Consider the following 21,683-nt stretch of genomic DNA (forward strand, 5'->3'; position numbering starts at 1 on the left):
TCATTTTTGGTACCACCAAGCAGGCGTCCCTCTTCCGTTTCAAAAAGACAGGCCACTTTCCCTGACGGATTCACAAGTTTCCTGATATGCTGGAGCTGTCCACTTTTTGTGGGGATGCATGGATAGCAGACCAGTAGTTTGTCAATGTCTCTGTTATTCAGGTCAATAGCATGCAGCACAAGAGTATCTCTACTCTTAGGATCCATGGCACCAAGGTTGTTAAACACTATTTCTTGGTAAAATGTCTCCCAGTTCCAGGTTCTCTCCTGTAAAACCGTCTGGAGGCCGGACTGTTTGAAGCCATTTCGCAACCACATTGGAAGAGAAATAACATGGTTGGGTGCTTTTAGATGTTTCTTGCACACCTGCATTGCAAGTGCACTTATGTCCTTATCGTCTTCAATGTTCTCATGTAGAAATATGGCACTGTTAATTGAGCACCAATGTTCTCCATCACTAAAGAGCTCTGGGCCAATGGAGTGCTGAGCAATGGTGGAGTACAATGCATCAACCAAAGGCTTGAAAGTTTCACTCACTTTCTCTCTGTCGGGCCAAAATGTGTGATAGCAGTAAGGTTCTAGTTGCTTGTTTTCAGACATTTTCTTGAGTGCTGAAAGTGCAGTAACATATGCCGTCACTACTGGATCCTGAAGAAGGGCTTTGTTCCAGTCTTTTTTCACCCCACTCTCCCACAGACCTTTTCGGTTACTTGTCACAGCAAATGTTCCATTTACATTGACTGGAAGGCCTGTGTGAATGGAAAGAGGAAGGAAGCAAAATGCCTGTCCAACGAGATCTGTTTGTAATGAGGCCAGTTTCCCAGTTTTTGGATCACTTTGCAAAGGCACAGCAATCCCCCCAATGGGCAAAGAGAACCTGGCTTGCTTGTTTTCTTGAAGGGCCATTTGCAAAGACCGACCTGTCCCAAAGCAGTTGTACAGGAGCCAGGACTGGACTTCAGTTACACCAGATTGCTGACTAGTTATTTGGACAATGTTTACTGTGCCGCAGTCAATGAGTTCTTTGCAGTTTCCATCAAGTTTAATCAAGGATTTCTCAGCGTTACGTTGCTTTGACATATTGGTTTCATCAGGAATCATTGTAATCACTGGGGTTTTGGAGACAGTGAGGATAGTTTCTATTTCATCATCTCTTGGAGGAGTTGAAACATTGTCTGAGATCCGTTGTAGCGATAATGTATTGATGTTCTTCAAAAACAGCAGGTGTGTTTTTGAATTGTCAGTAAGGTGTTGTTGAAAAGTGATGATATTGTGTTTGTGATACACCTTTGAACTTATTTCTGATTTTAAAGCCTCTTCTTCAGTTCGGAAAGGTAGTCTGATCAGAGTGCCCGGATAGGGCTCAAGGGGACTTTGTTTGCTGAAGTTACAATCAAAAATGCGTTCATATGGTCCAAACTGACCAGGAAAACAATGAAAAAGTCTTTTCTGAGAGAGATCCAGCTTGATTCCAGGATTTGTATTTTGTTTTATGTGCTTCTTGAGGTGTGTCACATTTGGATCAAGTATGAGAAGACTGTTGCCACTGAGGATAGAGGGAACATCTGTCACGTGATACACAGTATTGAATCCAAGTCCAAACTTTCCAATTTTCTCCACCTTGCTTTCCTTTGAGGCAGAACCAACTCTGACAATATTTGTCCAATCCTCAGCTGTGAACTGCTTATTATTAAATGCCCAAAGGCAAGGCCCTTGACAAAGAGCCATGTCAGGGTCAATGAGACTTTCAGGACTATCTTTGTGTACTCTGAAATCCACCATGAATTTGCAGGTGTCTGCTCCAGCATCCTCTGCATTTTGAATGAGCTCTTTGAAGATGTCACTTTCTTCATCATACTCTTTAAGAATGTTTTTTATCCTTATTGTTATCGGTTCAGATTGTCCACATTGTTCTATTCCCACTAACTCTGGATCAAGGATGTGGGTACTGAGAAATCTGATCTTAAACCATTCAGCAGCTGCTTTTGGGATTTCCTCATGTACAACATAAATGTCATCCTGGCTGTACTTAAGCTCTTTCAACCCATTTTTGCTGACATCACAGAAGACTGCGGTTGACAGTGGTTTTAGGGTATGGCCCTCACCCTCTATGAGGACTGGCACTGGGATGTCATCCTGAACTGTCTTCTTCTCTCTCCACAGCCAGTTAAGAATTTCTATTGACACTTTTACCTCAGAGGATTTTGCAATTGGCTGTTGCCTTTTTTCAATGCTTTGCTGGATAGAAGTAAGAATACCAATAATTTCTTCATCTGAAAGCAACATTCTCAGGCCAAACTCCTGGAGCAAGATCTTGTAGGGCCAAAATTCATTTGGCACCTTCCCAATGTAAGAGCTTAGATCAAGATTGGATGGGTAGTCTAGAACCAGATCCTTAAGTGATACAAACTGGTTGTTGCTCCACAGCCAGGTTGTGTCCTTGTTTATCATTGTTGAAAATTCAGAAATGTTGTCTTGCATGTGTGTGTAGATGCTGTGCAACTCCCGTTTGAAATCCACATTTGTGTCAGGATCAGCCATTTTCTGCACTTCTGATATCAAGACTGAAAGATTATTCATCACTTTTTCAGGTGGGGGCAGGCGTTTGAGACCAAGTTTGATGCTCACTCTGTCACTGAACTTTCCCACGAGAGGCATCACATGTCCAACAATGTCCTCGAACACAGAATGTCTTATTTCATCCGGGCAAAAGAAACAACTTGTCGGAGATGTGTCATTGTTGTGGGTTTCTTTATGACCAAGTTTAGGACATGGGATCCATTTTAGCATCTTGAGGCGATGAAGCTGCTCATGAGAAAACATTGAGAGTAGATCATTGGTATCCAACATCGTCAAGAGCACCTGAGCTCGATTGAGAGCTTCAGTTTGAGAAGCGGCATGAAGTCTGTCAATCAGTGTGGCGGCTTGAAGCAAGTGGTCAGGTGACACATCTACTTCTTTAGATAGCAATCCGAGATCCGTTAGGCTTTGAAGCATCTGCGATGTGCTAGTGTATAGATGTGGAGGAATAAATCTGACTCAAAAACAACTTTAAACGTTTCAATTCTTGGATCAAAAAGCTTGAGGTCTTTCTCAGCTTTCCATTCACTTCAATGAAGCTCAAGTCCTTACATTTGCGTTTCAAGGTCTGATTTTGAGAGAAAAGGCGATCACCATGCTGTAAAATCCAAGTCATGATTTTCTCAGTGTCTTCTTTTCCGCAGGCCCCCCTCTCAATACAATCAATGAGGAGATTGGTTGCTTCAGCGGTGTCCATGATATTAACTTTGAGCAGCTTTAACAGTCTGTCATCAGCCTCAGTTGCACACTGTACAACAAAATCGGGCATCGGGAACTCTGCTGGTATTGTTAGACCAGAAATGAGACGCACAGCCTGTTTTGATTGAGCTGCAACATAGGAACCTTTCATGGTCTGAAACAGTGGCAACTCTGAGAGTAAATCTTTCTCATTGGTTGAGAGAGAATCCAGACAAGAGAGATAATCTTTCAGTTTTTCTCGTGTTTTGAAAGGGGCCGTCTCGAATTCTCTGATGAGATCCTGAGAATCTAAATTCACCAAGACTTTCATGACATTTCTTGGAGATGGGAACAGCACATACAAGTCGAGGTCTTTGTGTGTGAGCCAATCGTTTCCCTTCACTACTTTGCCACCGACTTTGTTCACCAACTGAGCGATTTGTTCTGGCAAGTTCCCCTGATTGCTTTCCTGAAAAATGAGGGTTGTGTTCTGCCCTAGTCTTGCTAATGATACAGGCTGACTGACCGACAGGGGGCTGACTGGTATTAATGGAATTCCAGTGAAACTACTTAACTCTTTGAAGTGAGTGTTGAGAAATTTCCAGAATTCTTGGAGCCAGTCTAGAGGTGGATGTTGGCTGTTGCTGGTGTCCCAGGTAACGAGCCCCGTCCTCATCTGCTTCCAGTCCTGTGGCAAATACCTCCTCGTATATTCGGCAACATGGCCTGCTTTAATGTTGATGACCTTGAAGAAATCTGAAACATAAAAAATATGTACATAAATGTTTGTATCGTGTGAAAACATGCAGCAACAGATGTAAATAACTTTAAAATCACTTTTCTATCAAATTAAATTCCTACCTTTTTTGGCCAGTTCTTTCAGGTGCGCACTGCAGGCTGGATTGAGATCATCTGGGATGAAGAGGTCTTTGCAGCAGGGTAGCAAGACTCTGCACAGAGAATACGTTTGTTCATTGTGCGTGTAACCAAAAACGAGAACATCGGCACATCGCAGTTTTTCCCCTACTATTATAACAGGGTGGCGGCCCGGTTCTCCACCTTATTCTTTTATTAAACTAAACGTCCATATGTTATTGATCGTATCTACAAAACGGCATGTCATTTCTGTCACTATGTGGTCGCGTTAACGTTTCTCCTCGGCTCTCGGTATTGCGCGCGCCGTGGAGCTCCGCCCCCATGCACACAGACACATGCGCGCACAAATGGTGAGCACACTTCCATCAGCCCGCAGAGTGTCTAATATGTCACGTGACAAGCAAACCGATATATCTGCGTTCCCAAGTTGGTGATGACGCAAAACAAGGAGTCTCAGAGTTGCTCTCCTGCGTCGGGGTTCAGGAGCAGAAACGAGGTGGGGCGCAAAGAGAAATGCAGATTTTTTTATTTCAAGACCTTTATTGAGAACATTACGGACAAAACTAAGTCATAAATAAAGAGCTGTGCTTTCGTGTCAATGTTTACGTGTCGCCGTTAACAGATTACGCTGCGCATGCGCGACGGCCGAGATTCTTGGCGACTTGCCAGGCCTGACCTCCGTGAGTTTGGCGTTTCTGCTGTTGCCCTTCAAAACAAAAGTTCTACATTGAGCTTTATTGAGAGTGGCCTTATCAAGTCTGCAACCCCGTTTTAAAAAGAGGTGTAGTGGAAAGCTCATTGCAGCATATAATAATGATAACACATGATGACTCACATATTTGCACTTGTTTAGTTTTGCACGTTATTGTTGTTTTGAAAAGATTTGCAGCGTAAAACTCAGTAAAATGTCTTTATTGCCAAATATTTAAACTTATTTTGACTTAGTTTTTCACAGGTTGAACCTTATTGTTATTATCTTGAAAGGATATTCAGTGAAAAACAGATTAACTGCAGTCACAATAAACTATTTTTTTGCCAAATATTAGTTCTTTTTTGCAGACAGAACTGTATTTGTATTCTACAAAAGTTATTGAAAACTTGTATTATTTTTTTGTCTGATGGAGCAAACTGGTTTAATTATAAAATGTGTTAATTAATTCTTATACTGCATTTAATTGTCGAGCGTCTTTAAGCGTCTTTAGCACCCCCCCCCTCCAAAAAAGCTGTAAACCTAGGGGAAACACTGTATAGTATTGGTGTACTTTTAGTGACCAAAACAAGATGTATTATTTTACAATCCAAACAGAAATAGTAAATGGCAAATAATATACAGAAGCAAGTGTGAGCCAATCAGTACTACTGATCCTCGCTTAGTATGTGATAGCTTTAGTAGCTTGTGATATAATTGCTTAAAAAAGAACAGTTAATTATTATTCATTTCTCTTAACCCATTTGATATCGAGTCAAGTGAATAAGAAATTAAAAACATACCTTGGAAATTCATTGCTGTCAATTAAAGCAGTGTCCTCCTCTCGGTTTGAGAAAGATCTGAAAGATCCATCGTTGAGTGGAAGTAGCTGAAGATCCTCGAGTTCTCTGTATTTTCCATCACTCAAGACGTATTCCAAAAGACAGAGTTTGTCGTCTTTAGAAATGATGTGCACACTAATCCTTCGGAGAATGTCCCGTAGGAAAGTTGGAGTCACATATGTTAGGGTGTTGGAGTGTGGATAGGCCTCCTTTATAGATCTAGCAACACTACCTGGTAAAGTGACAAGATTCTCTCCACATGAAACCAAAGTCCTTTTAATGGCGGCCAATATATCAGGGCTTGTTGGACCATTACAGGGGAACACAGCTTCTGATGGCGTGATGAACTCTTTTTCATCTTTGGCAAGAGAAAGGACAGCTACATTCTGTCTGAATAAGTGATGAAAAACATCCAGGGCAACGGCATGCCATTTATCTTTGTGCTTTATCTGGGCGATATCTGGCCACAGATCGTACACGGAAGAGACGGGCAGATTAGATTCTTTAGCAAGTTTGATGGCATCTTGAATGATCATGAGGTAGGCTTGTGGGAGCACCTCCTTCATCAGCAATTCATTCCACACAGCATGATTGTCATGTTTCTGGTCTTCCTCTTGCCACTTGATTTGTCTTCTGTTGTCGGTGAGGCCAAAGCACGCATTGACATAAACTGGGAGTCCGGTCTTGTTGGAGTCATTGTTTGGGAGAGGAAGAAAGCAGCTCAGTCTACTCTCACTACAGTCTCTCTTCTCACCACAAGGGAATGCCAAGTCAACTTGAGGGAAAAAGCTCAACTTTTTTGCAAGTGAATCAAGATGTTCTACATTGCCTTCCTTCATGGTACATGTTGTAACAAGCCACTTTGTTTCTTTTCGGTCCTCTGAGTTCAGTGTTATCCATTTGAACCTTGTTGAACCCTCAACGATTGACTCATCTTCAGTCTCCAGAATCACATCTGTGGGGAGTGAGTTCACTTCAAGTCTGGTGGTAACAAGGCCACGTACATCGATATGTTTCAAGGACACAGAGGTCACATTTTTCAGGAACAGAAGGCTCAACTCGGCATCCGCAATGAAGCTATCAAAAAGCTCAACCACCTTGTTAGAGTCATATATATTATCGGAAATATTCGATGCCTTATTGCGCAAGGGGAACCTGAAAATTGTCCCGTCAAAGTGCTGATCCTCCATGATGACTTTTGACCATTCTTGTGCGCCGACAAGTGAAACTATATCTCGAAAAGGCTGGAACTGGTCATGCATAGTAGTTAGAGCCTCTTGGTGTTCTGCATCATCCAGAGACCACCGAAACCCTGGGTTCCTTTCTCCAAATGTTTGCTCTTGGGGGTCCATCATGGCAAGGTGCTCTGAACTGAATATACTTGGCATATCTGTGAATTATGTAAAACAGATATTGCCACATTAATTTCCGATGGGTGTTTTCTAAAGAAGAACACTGAAACTAAGACTATTTGGTACACAGTGTATCTGTACATAGTTTCACCTGTTATGTGGTAAACAGAGTTGAAGCCGATTCCAAACCTCCCAACTTTGTTTGGGTCATTGCGCTTGACACTCCGCCCAACCCGTTGAATTCCATTCCAGTCATCCTCAGTGAACGCTGCATTGTTGTAGGCGTAGAGAGCAGGACCTTTGCAAAAACAAAAACAAAGGAATTGCTCGGAAGCAAAGTGCTGGTGCAATAATGTAATGCATTTGTGTGTTCACTGATTCTCTCCAGTCTCTCTGTAGACCGTTTCAATGGATATTAATTTCTGGGCAACAGCTCAGGTCCATGTTTACGTTCTGTCAACTGATGCCATTCACAGACACTGCAGCAATGAATATATAAACAAATGAAGGGTCAGTACATCATTGCGATACCATTCCAATTTTAATATCATAACATGGTGACCACAGTCATGTAAATGTAGAGAAATGTAGAAAAGACTTTCTTACATCGGCTGGATATATATGATTAATCATATTAGACCCTAATGCCATCTCATCAAGTGAAAATGAGAACCATGTTTGTGTTAGGTCGCCAGAAAACTACACTTATTGACGAAAAAAATTATTTAAACATGTTTTTTATATTTGGCAAAACAACCTGGACTATGGGAGGAAACCCAAAGAACAACAATCACATACAAACTCCATAGTTGACATTTGATTACTGGCTCACAATATTTGCTTTTATATTGCTCCTTTTATCAATTTTCTTAATTACATTTTTGTTATAAAATACATCACGACTGTTGTCGATAACCTCCTTAGAGCATGGCTTTCCTCTGAAGATGCTGCATACCTTGGTATTCTCCCAATTCATTGGTCCAAAGGCTCTCAGTTCCATAGCTTCTCTCATCATGGATGAAGACCACTTCTGTGGCTTTAGCATCGTCTGCATTTTGAATCAGCTCCTGTTGCCAGATAAAAACATACAAAAAATAACCATTAGGATCAAATCTAACACTTAAGGATTGCCACGTTCCTCTGCACAACTGCCACTGTGCCAAGATCCAAATCTGGGCAACACAAGAGTAGTTAGAGCTCCATCCCAACCTTAGTCAAACTACACAGGTGTTTTCACTGGAAGTATGTTTCCTAATTAGACCTTTGTGGGCGTGCGGAGTGCGACTTTAAAAGTGAGAAATTGATGGGACTATAAATAGAACATTTTACCAGTTGATTTATTACACCCACCAAGGCTAAATCTAAAGAAAAATCAAATTTAATGGCTCTTATGTGGTTTATCATGTTCAGTTTTGTTGACATTGCCTTTGGTATTTTTTAAGGTGTAGTTTGCAGTGTTGTTGAATAATTGTACAATACTTCCGTTTACCCCCCACTGGTTAATGGAACTGGTATCAGTGAATAGTCAAATGAAAACAAGAAGCAATACAATGGCATCATGTATTGATAAAGGTTTATCCAGTGCCTTTATTATTTTTATTTTTTGACCAAGACACCAACTGTCGGAATAAAATAGATGTTACTGATATTCTAAATGATAGCTGAATTTCATTTAGCTGCTGCGGTTTTGGGGTCCTAGTATTGTGCGTGTTGGAGCACGGTCACACTGTTTTGGCTTAATGTCATTATATTTTTACACCTATGTGTTTCTACGACAACAAATACTAATATATGCTCTGAAAAAGACTTACAGGAGCCTGTTTTCCACCAAATTACCAATATCATGGGGTAGAAAAATAAATTAACCATTTTCTTTCAATTACCTCCATTGATGGCAAGTCATGTTATACATCCACTGAGCAAAAAAAACATTATTTTCAAAACAATGTATTCCACCACACTGTCAAAAGAACCAAATAGTAAGCTTTCACAAGAAATCTGCCTTCTTGTAAACCCAACTGGCATTATGCCACAAAGCGAATCAAAAATGAATCTAAAAAATTGGCAGTTTACTCAGTGTGACCCAAATATTAATTCATTTTTGTTGTGCAGCCAGCGTGTCTTAACCCTTGTGTTGCCTTAGGGTCATTTTGACCCGAATCAATATTACACCCTCCCCCCGCTTTAGGATTAATTTGACCCCATTCAATGTTTAATGTCGGTGTTCTTTCGGTAGTCAACAAACAAACATAAAGTGCCTCACACTTAAACTTGGAAAACAATATTAATTCTAATAATTTTCTGGAGGTTTTAATTGCTGGCGTCAAATTGAACCCAAAGGGTAAAATATATTAGTAAATATAAAGGTAACAGGAGGGTGAAACATTGAATCGGGTCAAAATGACCCAAAGGCGGGGGGAGGGTGTAATATTGATTCGGGTCAAAATGACCCTAAGGCGACACAAGGGTTAAACAGGCTCCCACTATTAGTGGCGTTACATGTCGTCATTTACCTCCATCACAAAGGATGCTTCGCTGATCAATCAACCCAAATTATATTTCTATTGTGGGGAATAGAGACATTATGTCAACATTTGTTTAATGTTATTGTTGAACAGAGACAAGGAAGAGTAAAGATGTTGCCAAAAGCTCACTTGTGTGGACCCTGGGACCTCTCTGGTTTTATACTCTTAAAAACTAATGTCATACATGCATTCATTGAGTGAAACACATCATTTGTTGTTTGATTGGCAGGACAAATAATGCAATTTGAATACTTTGTTTGCATATTTCATAAATCAATTAAAATCACCTGTTTTCAGGATTCTAAATAAATTGAAACAGGATAAACAGGTTTGGCAATAACAAAAAAATTAGACTTCCAAAATCGATGTGTGTGAGCTAGATTTAAAGAATAATGCTATCTATCAGTGATAAAATATGTAATGCTATACAAATAATTTATTATATATAGATATTTGACAGAGCATTGTACCCACCTTCAAAATTTGTCCACCATCTGGATATCGACGAAGAATATCTTGCAGGTAGTCAATGAAGGGCGGAGCTGTTGCCCCAAAGGACGTTCTATTAAAGAGTAACACAACTAGAGTTAAAACTAAAACCAACACAGAGGGAGTCCTCCTCATACAATTAAGTAAGGAATAGTGGGATTTGAGTCAAGTTCAACAAGCATGTATAATGGATTTGTATGTTTAGCTATTAAGTGCTTTATTTATTTCCTTGTTGATCAATACAAATGTATTCAGAGCCATAATGTTAAGTATATCCTTGTGACTTTCCACTCATATAGACAAGGAATTAAAACTGTACTCTTGCTAAACCTAATGTTCACTTATAACAGGACTGATATGGACTTAATTTATGGATTTAATGAATGTATATAATACATAGAGGTGAGTGCTCCAAGAATACAACCATATCCTGAATAGGGGATTGTTAGTGGTTAAAAAATTATCGTGTACTGTTATTCTGTATTATCAGTCATGCTAACAATCTCTCATATCTAGATCAATATACATCAGTTGCCCTCACTTACCATTAGTAATATAAATATGAGCTTGATTTAACAGTGAGTCTCTAGGTCCACTGGTTAGTTTTACCGTAACATTAGTTCCTGTCACATTCCTATGCACATTCCTTAACAGAATTAAAAATAAAAATAATTATACACATATAATTGTATATACAGGACTGTCTCAGAAAATTAGAATATTGTGATAAAGTTCTTTATTTTCTGTAATGCAATTAAAAAAACAAAAATGTCATGCATTCTGGATTCATTACAAATCAACTGAAATATTGCAAGCCTTTTATTCTTTTAATATTAATATTTTTTAATTGCATTACAGAAAATAAAGAACTTTATCACTATATTCTAATTGTCTGAGACAGTCCTGTATATTGTGTAAAAAATAAAATATATGGATATATATTGTTAATAAATATATATATATATATATATTATTGTGTATATATATAATATATGTTATACATATACATACATATATATTTGTATAAATATATATATATAGTTATATTACACATGTAATTTCAAAGAATTCAGTCAAAAGTAAAAAGACACTGCTAATAGTTCAACGTTAAAGTTTAATTATAATATTAAGTTATGAATCTTAACCCTCAGTCAAACTGATTTAACGTTACCTGTGAATAAATAATAAACTCTTTGTGCTCGTTAGATCCTCCAAAACCCAATTATTATATCTCATGTCTAAGCGCCCTCGCCCTATGTCAGCTGGGATCGGCTCCAGCGGCCCCGCGACCCTAATGAGGATGAAGCGGTATTGATAATGGAATGTCTAACCGCTACGGAGACATCAGAGCATCCCTGCGCCACTCCCCTCCGCAGTTACATTTTTTCATCCGCCCAATACAATAATAATGTTCTGTACAGTACAACAGTGAAAAAGGTAAAACAAATAATAATAATAAAACATTTGAGAAAAAAAAGCTTCCCCAAAAAAGCAATATATGCCATGGCATATATTGAACATGGTTTCCTAACAAATCAGTGTCAGCATTATGTTGCTTCACTGCACTATAAAACATAAAAACAGAGGTGCAACTCACTTTTTCTTGGTCTTAGAACTCATCCTTTCAGGCGTGCATGCTGTGAGAGAGTCAGAGTACATGGCATTACATTGCAGAACATTCCATGTGATGGCTGCACCTAATGTCACTCAGCCGATTGAAAAGTCAGTGACACTCCTGCATGCCATTTTGTTTTTTTAAAGTTTACATGTAGCCTAATAATGAATGTATCCTTTGTTGGGTTTGGTTTACATGATGACGTCATTGCTACACATTGCACAACAATCAGCAAACAGATGATGGCTTGTTTCAGACGCAAAAGACTGTCATACACCACACTCATAGATGACTATCTGCGCCACCACAGCTGTCCTTTGTTAGGTCTGAGTTGCATTCTGGCTTCTTCTAAAGGCTCAGAACCTGGTTGCTAATTGTGTAAAGTGTTTGTTTTAATAGAACACAACTAACCCACTTGAAACTAAACCTGTGAATCCTCCATCCTGCCTCCTCAGTCCCTAACAATGAATCCAACTACTTAAGTTCAAGTTGTTTTCGAAACAAGAGCAAACTAAAATAAATCATATCTGCAAACTCATGAGGGGTGAAAAATGTGACAACGGGGGGGGGGGGGGTGCAGGTGATTTTTTTTTTTTTTACCACACCACATCCACGTTGTTTGAAGCCTCAAAGCTTTTAGAACCACAACTAGTCATTTTATTGTTCTGACCACAAATCTAAATAATGACAATAAACAGTTTAAGAACAAAAGGTCCTCCGCTCTGACTCAGCCCTGTAATGATAGTAAGAACAAATATACATTGTCATTATATATAATATGGTTAAAGTCATTCATGAACCAACCTCCTTTTTTTTTTTCCTGAACAGTCCTCATGGACTTTTCCCTGAATCTGTTCTGTCTCTACCTGTTTGTCACGATACTCATATTATAACTTCTATACATATTACATATACCTGCCATAAATATCATGATACCCGATACCAGAATTCAATACAACTTTTTCAACACTTAAATGACAGTAACAGGGCTCTCAAGTGTCACGCATTGAGCGTGAGACTCACGCATTTCGGTCTTAAGTCACGCACTCCGCCACATCATTTCACGCTGAAAAACTCTCGCTATTTAATGTTTTAATGTGCCGCAGCGCGCCAACATGAGCCGCGCTGCCCTCACCGTGGAGGAATCAAGCGCTCCCCTGGAGTTCTGCTGTGAGGAGCCACTTATCAGCCAATAAAATAAAAAAAAAGGGCTAGGGTTAGGGGGGGCGGGGGGGAAGCAGCGCGTGCGCTCTGATCACTCTATTAATGAAGTATCGATACTAAAAATATGCTAAATCACATGGTAATGATGTTGTTACCGCAGCGTGACAGCACGTTGGTGGCTATAATATCGAAAAATTTGAATAATGGCGTTGTACCCATGTTGTACCCTGCTCCTGCCTGGCAAGGTCTTTCTTTTTTGACATCTTTGCTACCTTAAAGAATTAAAATAATTTTTAATAACTCTACTCTCATTGACAAAAACATATGTATTGCATTGCACAACTGTCCTGCTGTTATGTTAAATTCTTTATAATACATCTTACTTGTTCAAAGTGCTGTTTGGAATTTTTTGAGGGGGTCCTTCCCTCCTTTTAGGCCTGTAAATAAAGTGATAAATGCAATGTGGGCAGCCTTAACAAACAATGCTCTGATGTTTTGAGCATGCAGTATACCAAGAGGTTAACACGATGCTCTCCTGCTGCTTGTTATGACAGCTGAGTTTACATCACCACACAAAATCACACGCACAAACACAACCAATTATTTCAAGATTTAAAGTTTAAGAGAGTGAGTACTTAATTCAATCATTAACAGGGCTCTTAAGTTTTGAAGACAGGCAAGAGTGACATATTTATCCAGGATGCTTTATTTTCATTGGTTGCTGGATTAAATCTTACCCAGATAGGGTTTTTTCTGATTGGCTATTGTGTAGCCCATTTCTTTTTTTGGATTGGCTGATAAGTGGCTCCTCGCAGCAGAACTCCAGGGGAGCGCTTGATTCCTCCATGGTGAGGGCAGCGCGGCTCATGTTGGCGCGCTGCGGCACATTAAAACATAAAATGAGAGAGGGCGAGTGCAATCACTGGCACCGACAACTCAATGGCAACTCACTGGCACCTCAGTGGCAAGTCTGTGACAAGTGCCACAGACTTGCATAGATAATGTATTTTTTTAGACTTACTTACAATATGCAATACGATATTGCTGTACAATACTGCTGTACTATATTGAATATTGTTTTGCTACTACTACGTTTCACTTCGTAATATATAACACTTATATACCATGATATGTATAATGTACCCGCCTTTCTTTAATAAAAAAATATATATAATTAATTTGTTTACCATGTCATACTGTTATACCTCCTTGAAATTCTCCTTTGAGGAGATGCCACTGTTAGTCTAAAGTTTAAGCACTGGCACTCAGTGACACTTGCCAGCAGTTGCCAGCAGATGCCGCAGCTAGTCAAAAAGTGCCACTACTAGTTAAAAAGTGCCACTACTAGTTAAAAAGTGCCAGCAGACGGAGGGTCGGCCAGGCGCGTCTGAGGCATGTCTGCGCATTGACGAGTCTGCGACGACTCAGTGACAAGCTTCACTGAAGTGCCCGGACAGCGGAATAAATCACTTTCATGATCACAGAATGGAGGAGCTGCGGTTTAGCTAGATAGCTAGCTAAAATAGCTAGATACACAGATGGATATATATATATATATATTGTCTTTTTGTAGACACTTACTTACAATATGCAATAAGATAGTGCTGTACATTACTGCTGTACTGTATTTAATATTGTTTTGCTACTACTACGTTTCACTTCGTAATCTATTACACTTATATACCATGATATTGTAACGTCTCGGACGTTATGGCACTGATGACACGGAGACGGGACGACGTTATTAATCCTCCCTTTATTGGGCATCCACCAACACAGACAGCGTGTTCCTCTCAGCTTAGCAGGTCGAAAGTCAACAACAACGGTTCCCGTCAACCACCCTTAACTCCCGTTTTCCGACAGGTTAACCCCGCCTCCCCTCTACTCCGCCAATCACAGGCACGCCCCCTCGACCAGCACGCACGGTGCCACACTGTGATTGACAGCCACTTCACAGGGTCGCTACAAAATGTATAATGTACCCGCCTTTCTTTAATAATAATTTTAAATATATATATATATATATATATATAATTTATTGTTTTACCATGTCATACTGTTATACCGCCATGAAATTCTACTTTGAGGAGATGCCACTGTTAGTCTAAAGTGTAAGCACTGGCACTCAGTTGCCAGCAGTTGCCAGCAGTTGCCAGCAGTTGCCACTACTAGTCAAAAAGTGCCAGCAGACGGAGGGTCGGCCAGGCGCGTCTGCGGCATGTCTGCGCAGTGACGAGTCTGCGACGATTTAGTGACAAGCTCCACTGAAGTGCCCGGACAGCGGAATAAATCACTTTCATGATCACAGAATGGAGGAGCTGCGGTTTAGCTAGATAGATAGATAGCTAAAATAGCTAGATACACAGATGGATATATATATATGTAACTGCCATGAATGTTATTTATGTCATTTGTCATAAGTTTGCTTGAATATATATTATTTGTACAACTCGTTTATTTAATGATGGTTGTTTTTGTTTTGTATTTGGTCGGAACTATTTGTGCGTCCTGTGTTGCGTTGGGACGCATTTGATTGTAACAATCTCAGGTGAACATGTGGTTGAAGCTAGGAAGTGCAAGTAAGTGAAGCTAGAAGTGCAAGTAAGAGAAGCTAGAAGTGCAAGTAAGTGAAGCTAGGAAGTGCAAGTAAGAGAAGAATACATGTCTAAAGTGGACCCATTCCCTCGTGGTTTATGTGCAGCCAGTGAGGTACGTTTATGTTTTATGTTAATGTTTTCGCATATATTTGTCAACTGTATTTTACGTAATGTCAATGTCAACCTTGTTAAATGTATTTTGTACAGTTCGACGGTGGATTGAAGGTGGATGGCGATACTCCCGCATCCAATAAACATCTGTCAGTAAAGAAAAAGAACAAAGGTGGCGTCTAATTCCTGGAGGGAGTGATAATATATCATTGTCTTTTTGTAGACACTTACTGACAATATGCAATAAGATAGTGCTGTACATTACTGCTGTACAATATTTAATATTGTTTTGCTTCTACTACGTTTCACTTCGTAATATATTAAACTTTAGACTAACAGTGGCATCTCCTCAGAGTAGAGTATCATAGGGGTATAACAGTAGGCCTATGATCATGGTAAAAAACAAATCTTTTTTTATTATTATTATTTTTAAAAGGCGGGTATATTATACATATGATGGTATATGAGTGTAAGTGTAAATATGGTTGTTCCACCCACAGCTTCTCGGCGAGTGTCGTTCGCTTGCTCCTGTCCTGCCACTTGAGTGTTGCTGCCGGCGACTCGTCGCAAACACGCCGCTGAGTTGTCGCTGAGTACTGGCACCGGGCGGCACTTGCCGCTGAGTTGTCGGTGCCAGTGAAAGGTAACAAAAAAACTACAACAAGTTTTATAAATGTCTTTAATAACTCCTTCCTACATTTGTAAGATTATGCAATAATTGTTATGTTGACAAAGTATTTGGAAATGCAGTCTGTTGGCTACATGGATGGTTGTCAAACTTCTCAAATGCAGTGACACCCACAATCCAAACCTTTCAGTAAATTATTCTGATTTAGAGTTTAAATTACTAAACTGTGTTAAACAGCTTTTATAAATGTGCCTTGTACTTGTACTCCCATTCATTTTGGGCTATCAATACTTTAACTTGTTCACATGAGATGGTAAAAGAAATACATGACATCAGAATTGTTATGCTCTTTGCAGGATCTGGAGCAAAAGATCAGAGATGGCACGCTTCTTTCCAACAGACACTATCTCCATAAAAACAAGGAGTTTTATCCGGCATTGCAAATGATGTACTCATCCAACAACACATTGTTGGATGACTTGAAGGTATGCTCAAAACATTGCCATGTTTCATCGTAACTTGCAAGACATGTTTCTCTTTGTCTCTAATCGTTAGGAAAGTATGACCTGTATTTCTAATAATGTTTGTCAAAAAACAGAAGCATGACATTTTCATCAAAGCTTCTGAAAAAAGTCTGTACTTTGGAGTTCATATGTAATAACGATCATTTGTAAAATGTTTTAAACTTCAAAGATGATCAACAGGCTGAAGAACATCCTGCCTGTAACGGGCAAAGAGCTAGAACAGCAGATGTACCTGGAAGATGTAATTCTGCCACAGGTAGGATTCATAGTATTTATTAAAATAAATATGATATACACAATACACATCAATTGTGAGAGAAAAACCCCTCACATTCATAATAATAAATGGTATTTGGTGTGAAATACACTGTCACTTTGGTTGTTTTTTACATATACCCATGCTTTACTGTTATCCAGTGAATGTGTGCTATTTTTTCTAAAAACACACGCATAAACTGCATGATTCTATTCATATATTTGCTCTCGATAATGGTGTAATAAATGAACATACAGCACAAAAATAGATTTCATGACCATACTTTGTTGAATAAGTCAGGAGTATTCATTTGAACAAGCTTTCTGGTGGCCCTGCTGATAGTTGTATGCCCAAATGGCGCATTAGTAAAGGTTTGGTGAAATTGTTACATCTTGGATTAATTTGATTTCACAACTTTGTACACACAGAACTTAAATGTGGTCACAAAATGTGAATTTATGTTGCTTTTAAGGTAACAATTCAGTGGCTGAGAAAAACACTGGGTCTTTGGAGACACGAGGCAGAAAGCCTCCTCTTAAAACAGGAAGATGCGCACAGGTAAGACCTTTTTCTTTATGAGATCTAAGTAATTCCTTTGCTTTTGTGTTAAATGTAGATTTCATGCATTTTTATGAACACTAACAGGTTTAGTGATGAAGGGAAATGCAATTTCTCATATGTATTTGAAGAATTGTGTTTCTACAGCTAACTGTATGCCTATAATCAGCTTGCCATAATAATCCAGCACTCTGTAAAGTGTGACATTTTAAGAAAAGTCAATCGTGAAAGTAATGTCACAATTTACTCTGTTAATTCCAAGTGGAAGAGAAAAGGAAAACGACAGCCCTGCACCTGAGCCGACAGACCAACAGGTAATTGTTAAAAGTCTGATATATCATGTCTGAACAAATAATTACACAGTTAAACAAAAGGATAAAGTCTCCCTCCTTTATATAAGAACTCTAGGAACATTGTACATACTTTGCTGGTGGACTCCAAATTGGAGTACCACCATATTATTTAAACTGCAGTGAAATCCTGCTTCTACCACCTACTCCATCCATCCATTTGTGGTTTTGAAACAACATACATGGTGCTCAAGGAACTCCAGCCACAGTACACAAGCATTAAGTGCAGATCACTATAGACATTTTGAAATAGTATTTGTAGTGGCCATTTGTTCGATAAATCAGTAGCATTACCCAATTCATAAACAAAGGAACAAACCAAAGACTAAGTATACATAGACAACAACGACAAATGGCTTAATTTAACAAATATATGTATATTCTGAATAGGCAAACATCTAGAATAATTAAACAAGAATACTTACAAATAGAATAACTAAATACTAACACAAAATAAATAGCTCCTACAGTATTACTGTGCTGATTTAGAATTCAAATGTATCGCTTTTCTTTCTTAATTAATTACATTTAGCTATTGTTTCATATTGTATAGTCAAAGTGACTTAAAAACGAAATGTACTTGAAATAAATGGTGTGTGTTTTGTAATGTTCATATTCTTCTCATGCAGAATTCTGGAAAATTCCAAAAAATTGAGCATGCTCTGTTGGCAGCCAAGTGGTGCCAGACATGGCCTTTGAAGGGGAAGGTGACATTACCCGCACTGACGCTAATGGGCCGATCAGAACAGCTGGCCATCGGAAAAGCACATGCGGGAGAAGAAGAAGACGACGGAGCTGAAAGACTCTTTGATTTCAACTTTGAATATCAAAGTGATTATAATAGGTTTTCTGAGGAATTCATGGACAAGGGTTACAAGGTGGATGGGTCATTCAAGCACTGTGATTAGTTGCGTAATGAGAGTTTATTGTTTTACATGTTGTGTTTTGTTTTATTAAATGTGTTTCATATTTACAAATACGTTCCGTGAATACTGTTTCCTGACTTTCTCTGCGTCTCGTTCTTTTCATATTCTGTTAACACCCATGACAACTGTAGCTTTATTGATTCAGCAAATATATGTGCTTTGATGTGTAATTTAATGTTGGCCTAGTATTCAATTAATAACCATCACATTAATTGCATTTATAAACCTAACTCAAGCATCACAGCACCTTACAAATATATAGAAGCAAACCAATATTAAATATAGTATAGCAGTAATGTTCTGTAATTTAATGTTGGCCTAGTATTCAATTAATAACCATCACATTAATTGCATTTATAAACCTAACTCAAGCATCACAGCACCTTACAAATATATAGAAGCAAACCAATATTAAATATAGTATAGCAGTAATGTACAGAACTATCTTATTGCATATTGTAAGTAAGTCTACAAAAAGACACAAATTATCTCTATATATATATATACATATATGTATATATATATCCATCTGTGTATCTATCTAGCTAAACCGCAGCTCCTCCATTTTGTGATCATGAAAGTGATTTCTTCCGCTGTCCGGGCACTTCAGTGGAGCTTGTCACTAAATCGTCGCAGACTCGTCACTGCGCAGACATGCCGCAGACGCGCCTGGCCGACCCTCCGTCTGCTGGCACTTTTTGACTAGTAGTGGCACTTTTTAACTAGTAGTGGCACTTTTTAACTAGTAGTGGCACTTTTTGACTAGTAGTGGCATCTGCTGGCAACTGCTGGCAACTGCCGGCAAGTGCCACTGAGTAGCTGTGGCAACTACTGGCAAGTGCCACTGAGTGCCAGCGTCGCTCTGAACGCTGATTGGCCGAGACGCGACACGTCCCATCAAAGATGTTTTATTTGCTGTCATCACACACACAGACAGACTAACAATGTGTACTTTTCAAGACCAAGCTTTTCACACAATTGATTTAATTAGTCATGAAACATCCATGTAATTATTACACAATAGATATCACAAGTAATATTAAAGCATCACTTCACACTTTTCTCCGCGTCTCACTGCAATCTCAACCGCAGCGGGCCAGGTGACCCCCCCCCCCCCCCCCCCCAAAAAACTTCGGATCTCCATGATTCACGTGGATGACCTATTTTGAGTTAAAAATGGTGAATTTCACCGAAAGGTGACAAGTTTGCAGGTATGATAAATGGGAAAAGAGTAGCTTAAAGGATCTATTTATTACCGGTATTAATTTGATAAGTGCATTTATTATTTCCTGTTTCCTCATTTATATGTATTTCCATTTGTTTGCCATATAAAAACTTGAGGCGTGGCTCAGACATTTTCAATAAATTAAAATAGCAGCTATTGGAGAACCTATTGATGATGTTGGTCATTTTATAACAGTGAACTTATTGAATATTCTTTCAAATAAAGTTCACCATAATTCCTAATAGGCTAATTATTAAAAATCACGTCTCGTCCAGCTCGGATAACGGACCGTTTGGTACAATGAAGGTAAATTAGATTAATTAAGGTTATTTAAAGTTAATTAAGGCTGTAGCTTGTTGTAAACGTCACTGCGGTGACAGCTGTTTGTGTTTTAACACCGTTCCGTTTCGCTAACGACTCACGAGTTAATGATCATGGAAATCCGAATATGTGAATATCTTACCAACCATAAGTTCACATCATAGAATGTATACAAAATAAATACATAACTTAGCTTTCAATGGCATTTGAACTAAAATTATTATTTCGCGTCAGCATTTCTCTGACATTAAAATAGTTTCCTCTTAATTTTGCCTATAGTTGTAACTTGTGCATTTTCCAACGGTCATTAGTCTAGTTATGTTTTACTCTGACGCTGATAATAAAAGCTCGTAGCTATAAGACATACATACACATTGGTTAAAAGGCATGAAAACGTAAAGTTACCTCAGTCATATTCATGAAGATTCGCATCAGTTCTTCGCTGTTGCCACGTTTCGCCAAATAAACTAATGCTGCGACATCACTTCTGCTTTTTATATGGGATGTTACTTTCGTTTTCCAACGAAGTCGAGGTCCTTTGTATGAAACGAAACTTAAGAAGCACATCAAAGGGTAAGACGTGTCTTCGTATTTTCAGTGAAACAAAACTATTTAGTTACGACACAGACTAGTCATCAAGTCTTGGGAAAGTATCTGAAAACAGCTCATTGCCAAAGACAACAACGCACACACACCTAGAGTACACTGAAGACAATAGCATCGTCATGTGTCGGTTATTGTATCTGTGCACACCGTGATGTTGGAAATGCGCAGTTAAGCTCAGGTCGCGTGCATGTGATATCCCAGAGAAGACAGTTCCTCCTCCTCTCGCGAGATGACGCTGCAGGCTGCAGCCGGTCGTCGCTGCGAACCGGGCAGCTTCTTGCAGGAAAACGCAGGGGCATGAACAGCGAAACCCTCGCTCTAATCCTGCTGTGTTGTTACCTTCGCATTGAAAATGCCGGAAGGTTATGTTTTGATCGCCGTGTATTTATTTATGTATTTATTTATTTATTTGTATGCGCGCTATTCGCAAAACTCAAAAAGTATTGAACCGAATCGCATGCAATTTGGTGGGATGATTGTTTATTATCCGGGGACCAGTTGATTCGATTTTGGGATCAATCGGGTCAAAGGTCAAGGTCAAAGGTCATGAACAGGTCAAAATCTTTCGCAGAACTCAAAAAGTATTGAACCGAATCGCATGAAATTTGGTGGGATGATTGTTTATTATCCGGGGACCAGTTGATTAGATTTTGGGATCGATCGGGTCAAAGGTCAAGGTCAAAGGTCATGAACAGGTCAAATCTTCTTGAATCACATGGAATTTGGTGGGATGATTGGTTATTATCCGGGGACCATTTGATTAGATTTTGGGA

The 21,683-nt window shown here is 39.1% G+C and overlaps 2 protein-coding genes across 4 annotated transcripts in view; one reads left to right on the forward strand and one right to left on the reverse strand.

The window, feature by feature from the left end:
- The window catches only part of LOC130202318 (sacsin-like), a 28,820-nt gene extending 7,868 nt beyond the window's left edge, over window positions 1–20,952 (reverse strand). Inside the window, 10 exon segments of the mRNA XM_056427779.1 lie at window positions 2–3,034; window positions 3,037–3,078; window positions 3,081–4,013; window positions 4,119–4,207; window positions 5,625–7,053; window positions 7,167–7,313; window positions 7,971–8,082; window positions 10,015–10,102; window positions 11,627–11,666; window positions 20,710–20,952. Of these exon segments, the coding sequence (XP_056283754.1) occupies window positions 2–3,034; window positions 3,037–3,078; window positions 3,081–4,013; window positions 4,119–4,207; window positions 5,625–7,053; window positions 7,167–7,313; window positions 7,971–8,082; window positions 10,015–10,102; window positions 11,627–11,649 (5,896 nt within the window). The 5' untranslated portion in view covers window positions 11,650–11,666; window positions 20,710–20,952.
- Window positions 15,646–18,822, forward strand: LOC130202303 (uncharacterized). 3 transcript variants are annotated; one of them, XM_056427750.1, is made up of 7 exons: window positions 15,646–15,688; window positions 16,017–16,159; window positions 16,501–16,629; window positions 16,838–16,924; window positions 17,397–17,482; window positions 17,745–17,796; window positions 18,462–18,822. In XM_056427750.1, the coding sequence occupies exons 3-7, from the start codon at window positions 16,588–16,590 to the stop codon at window positions 18,738–18,740; spliced, it is 546 nt and encodes a 181-aa protein (XP_056283725.1). In that variant the 5' UTR covers window positions 15,646–15,688; window positions 16,017–16,159; window positions 16,501–16,587; the 3' UTR covers window positions 18,741–18,822. The 3 variants fall into 3 exon arrangements, with proteins under 3 accessions (XP_056283725.1, XP_056283733.1, XP_056283715.1); XM_056427758.1 differs by having other exon boundaries at window positions 16,849–16,924; XM_056427740.1 differs by lacking the exons at window positions 15,646–15,688; window positions 16,017–16,159 and having other exon boundaries at window positions 16,171–16,629.
- Window positions 20,953–21,683: the final 731 nt, after the last annotated feature.

The sequence above is a fragment of the Pseudoliparis swirei genome, chromosome 2 (assembly GCF_029220125.1).
Source record: "Pseudoliparis swirei isolate HS2019 ecotype Mariana Trench chromosome 2, NWPU_hadal_v1, whole genome shotgun sequence".
NCBI lineage: Eukaryota > Metazoa > Chordata > Actinopteri > Perciformes > Liparidae > Pseudoliparis > Pseudoliparis swirei.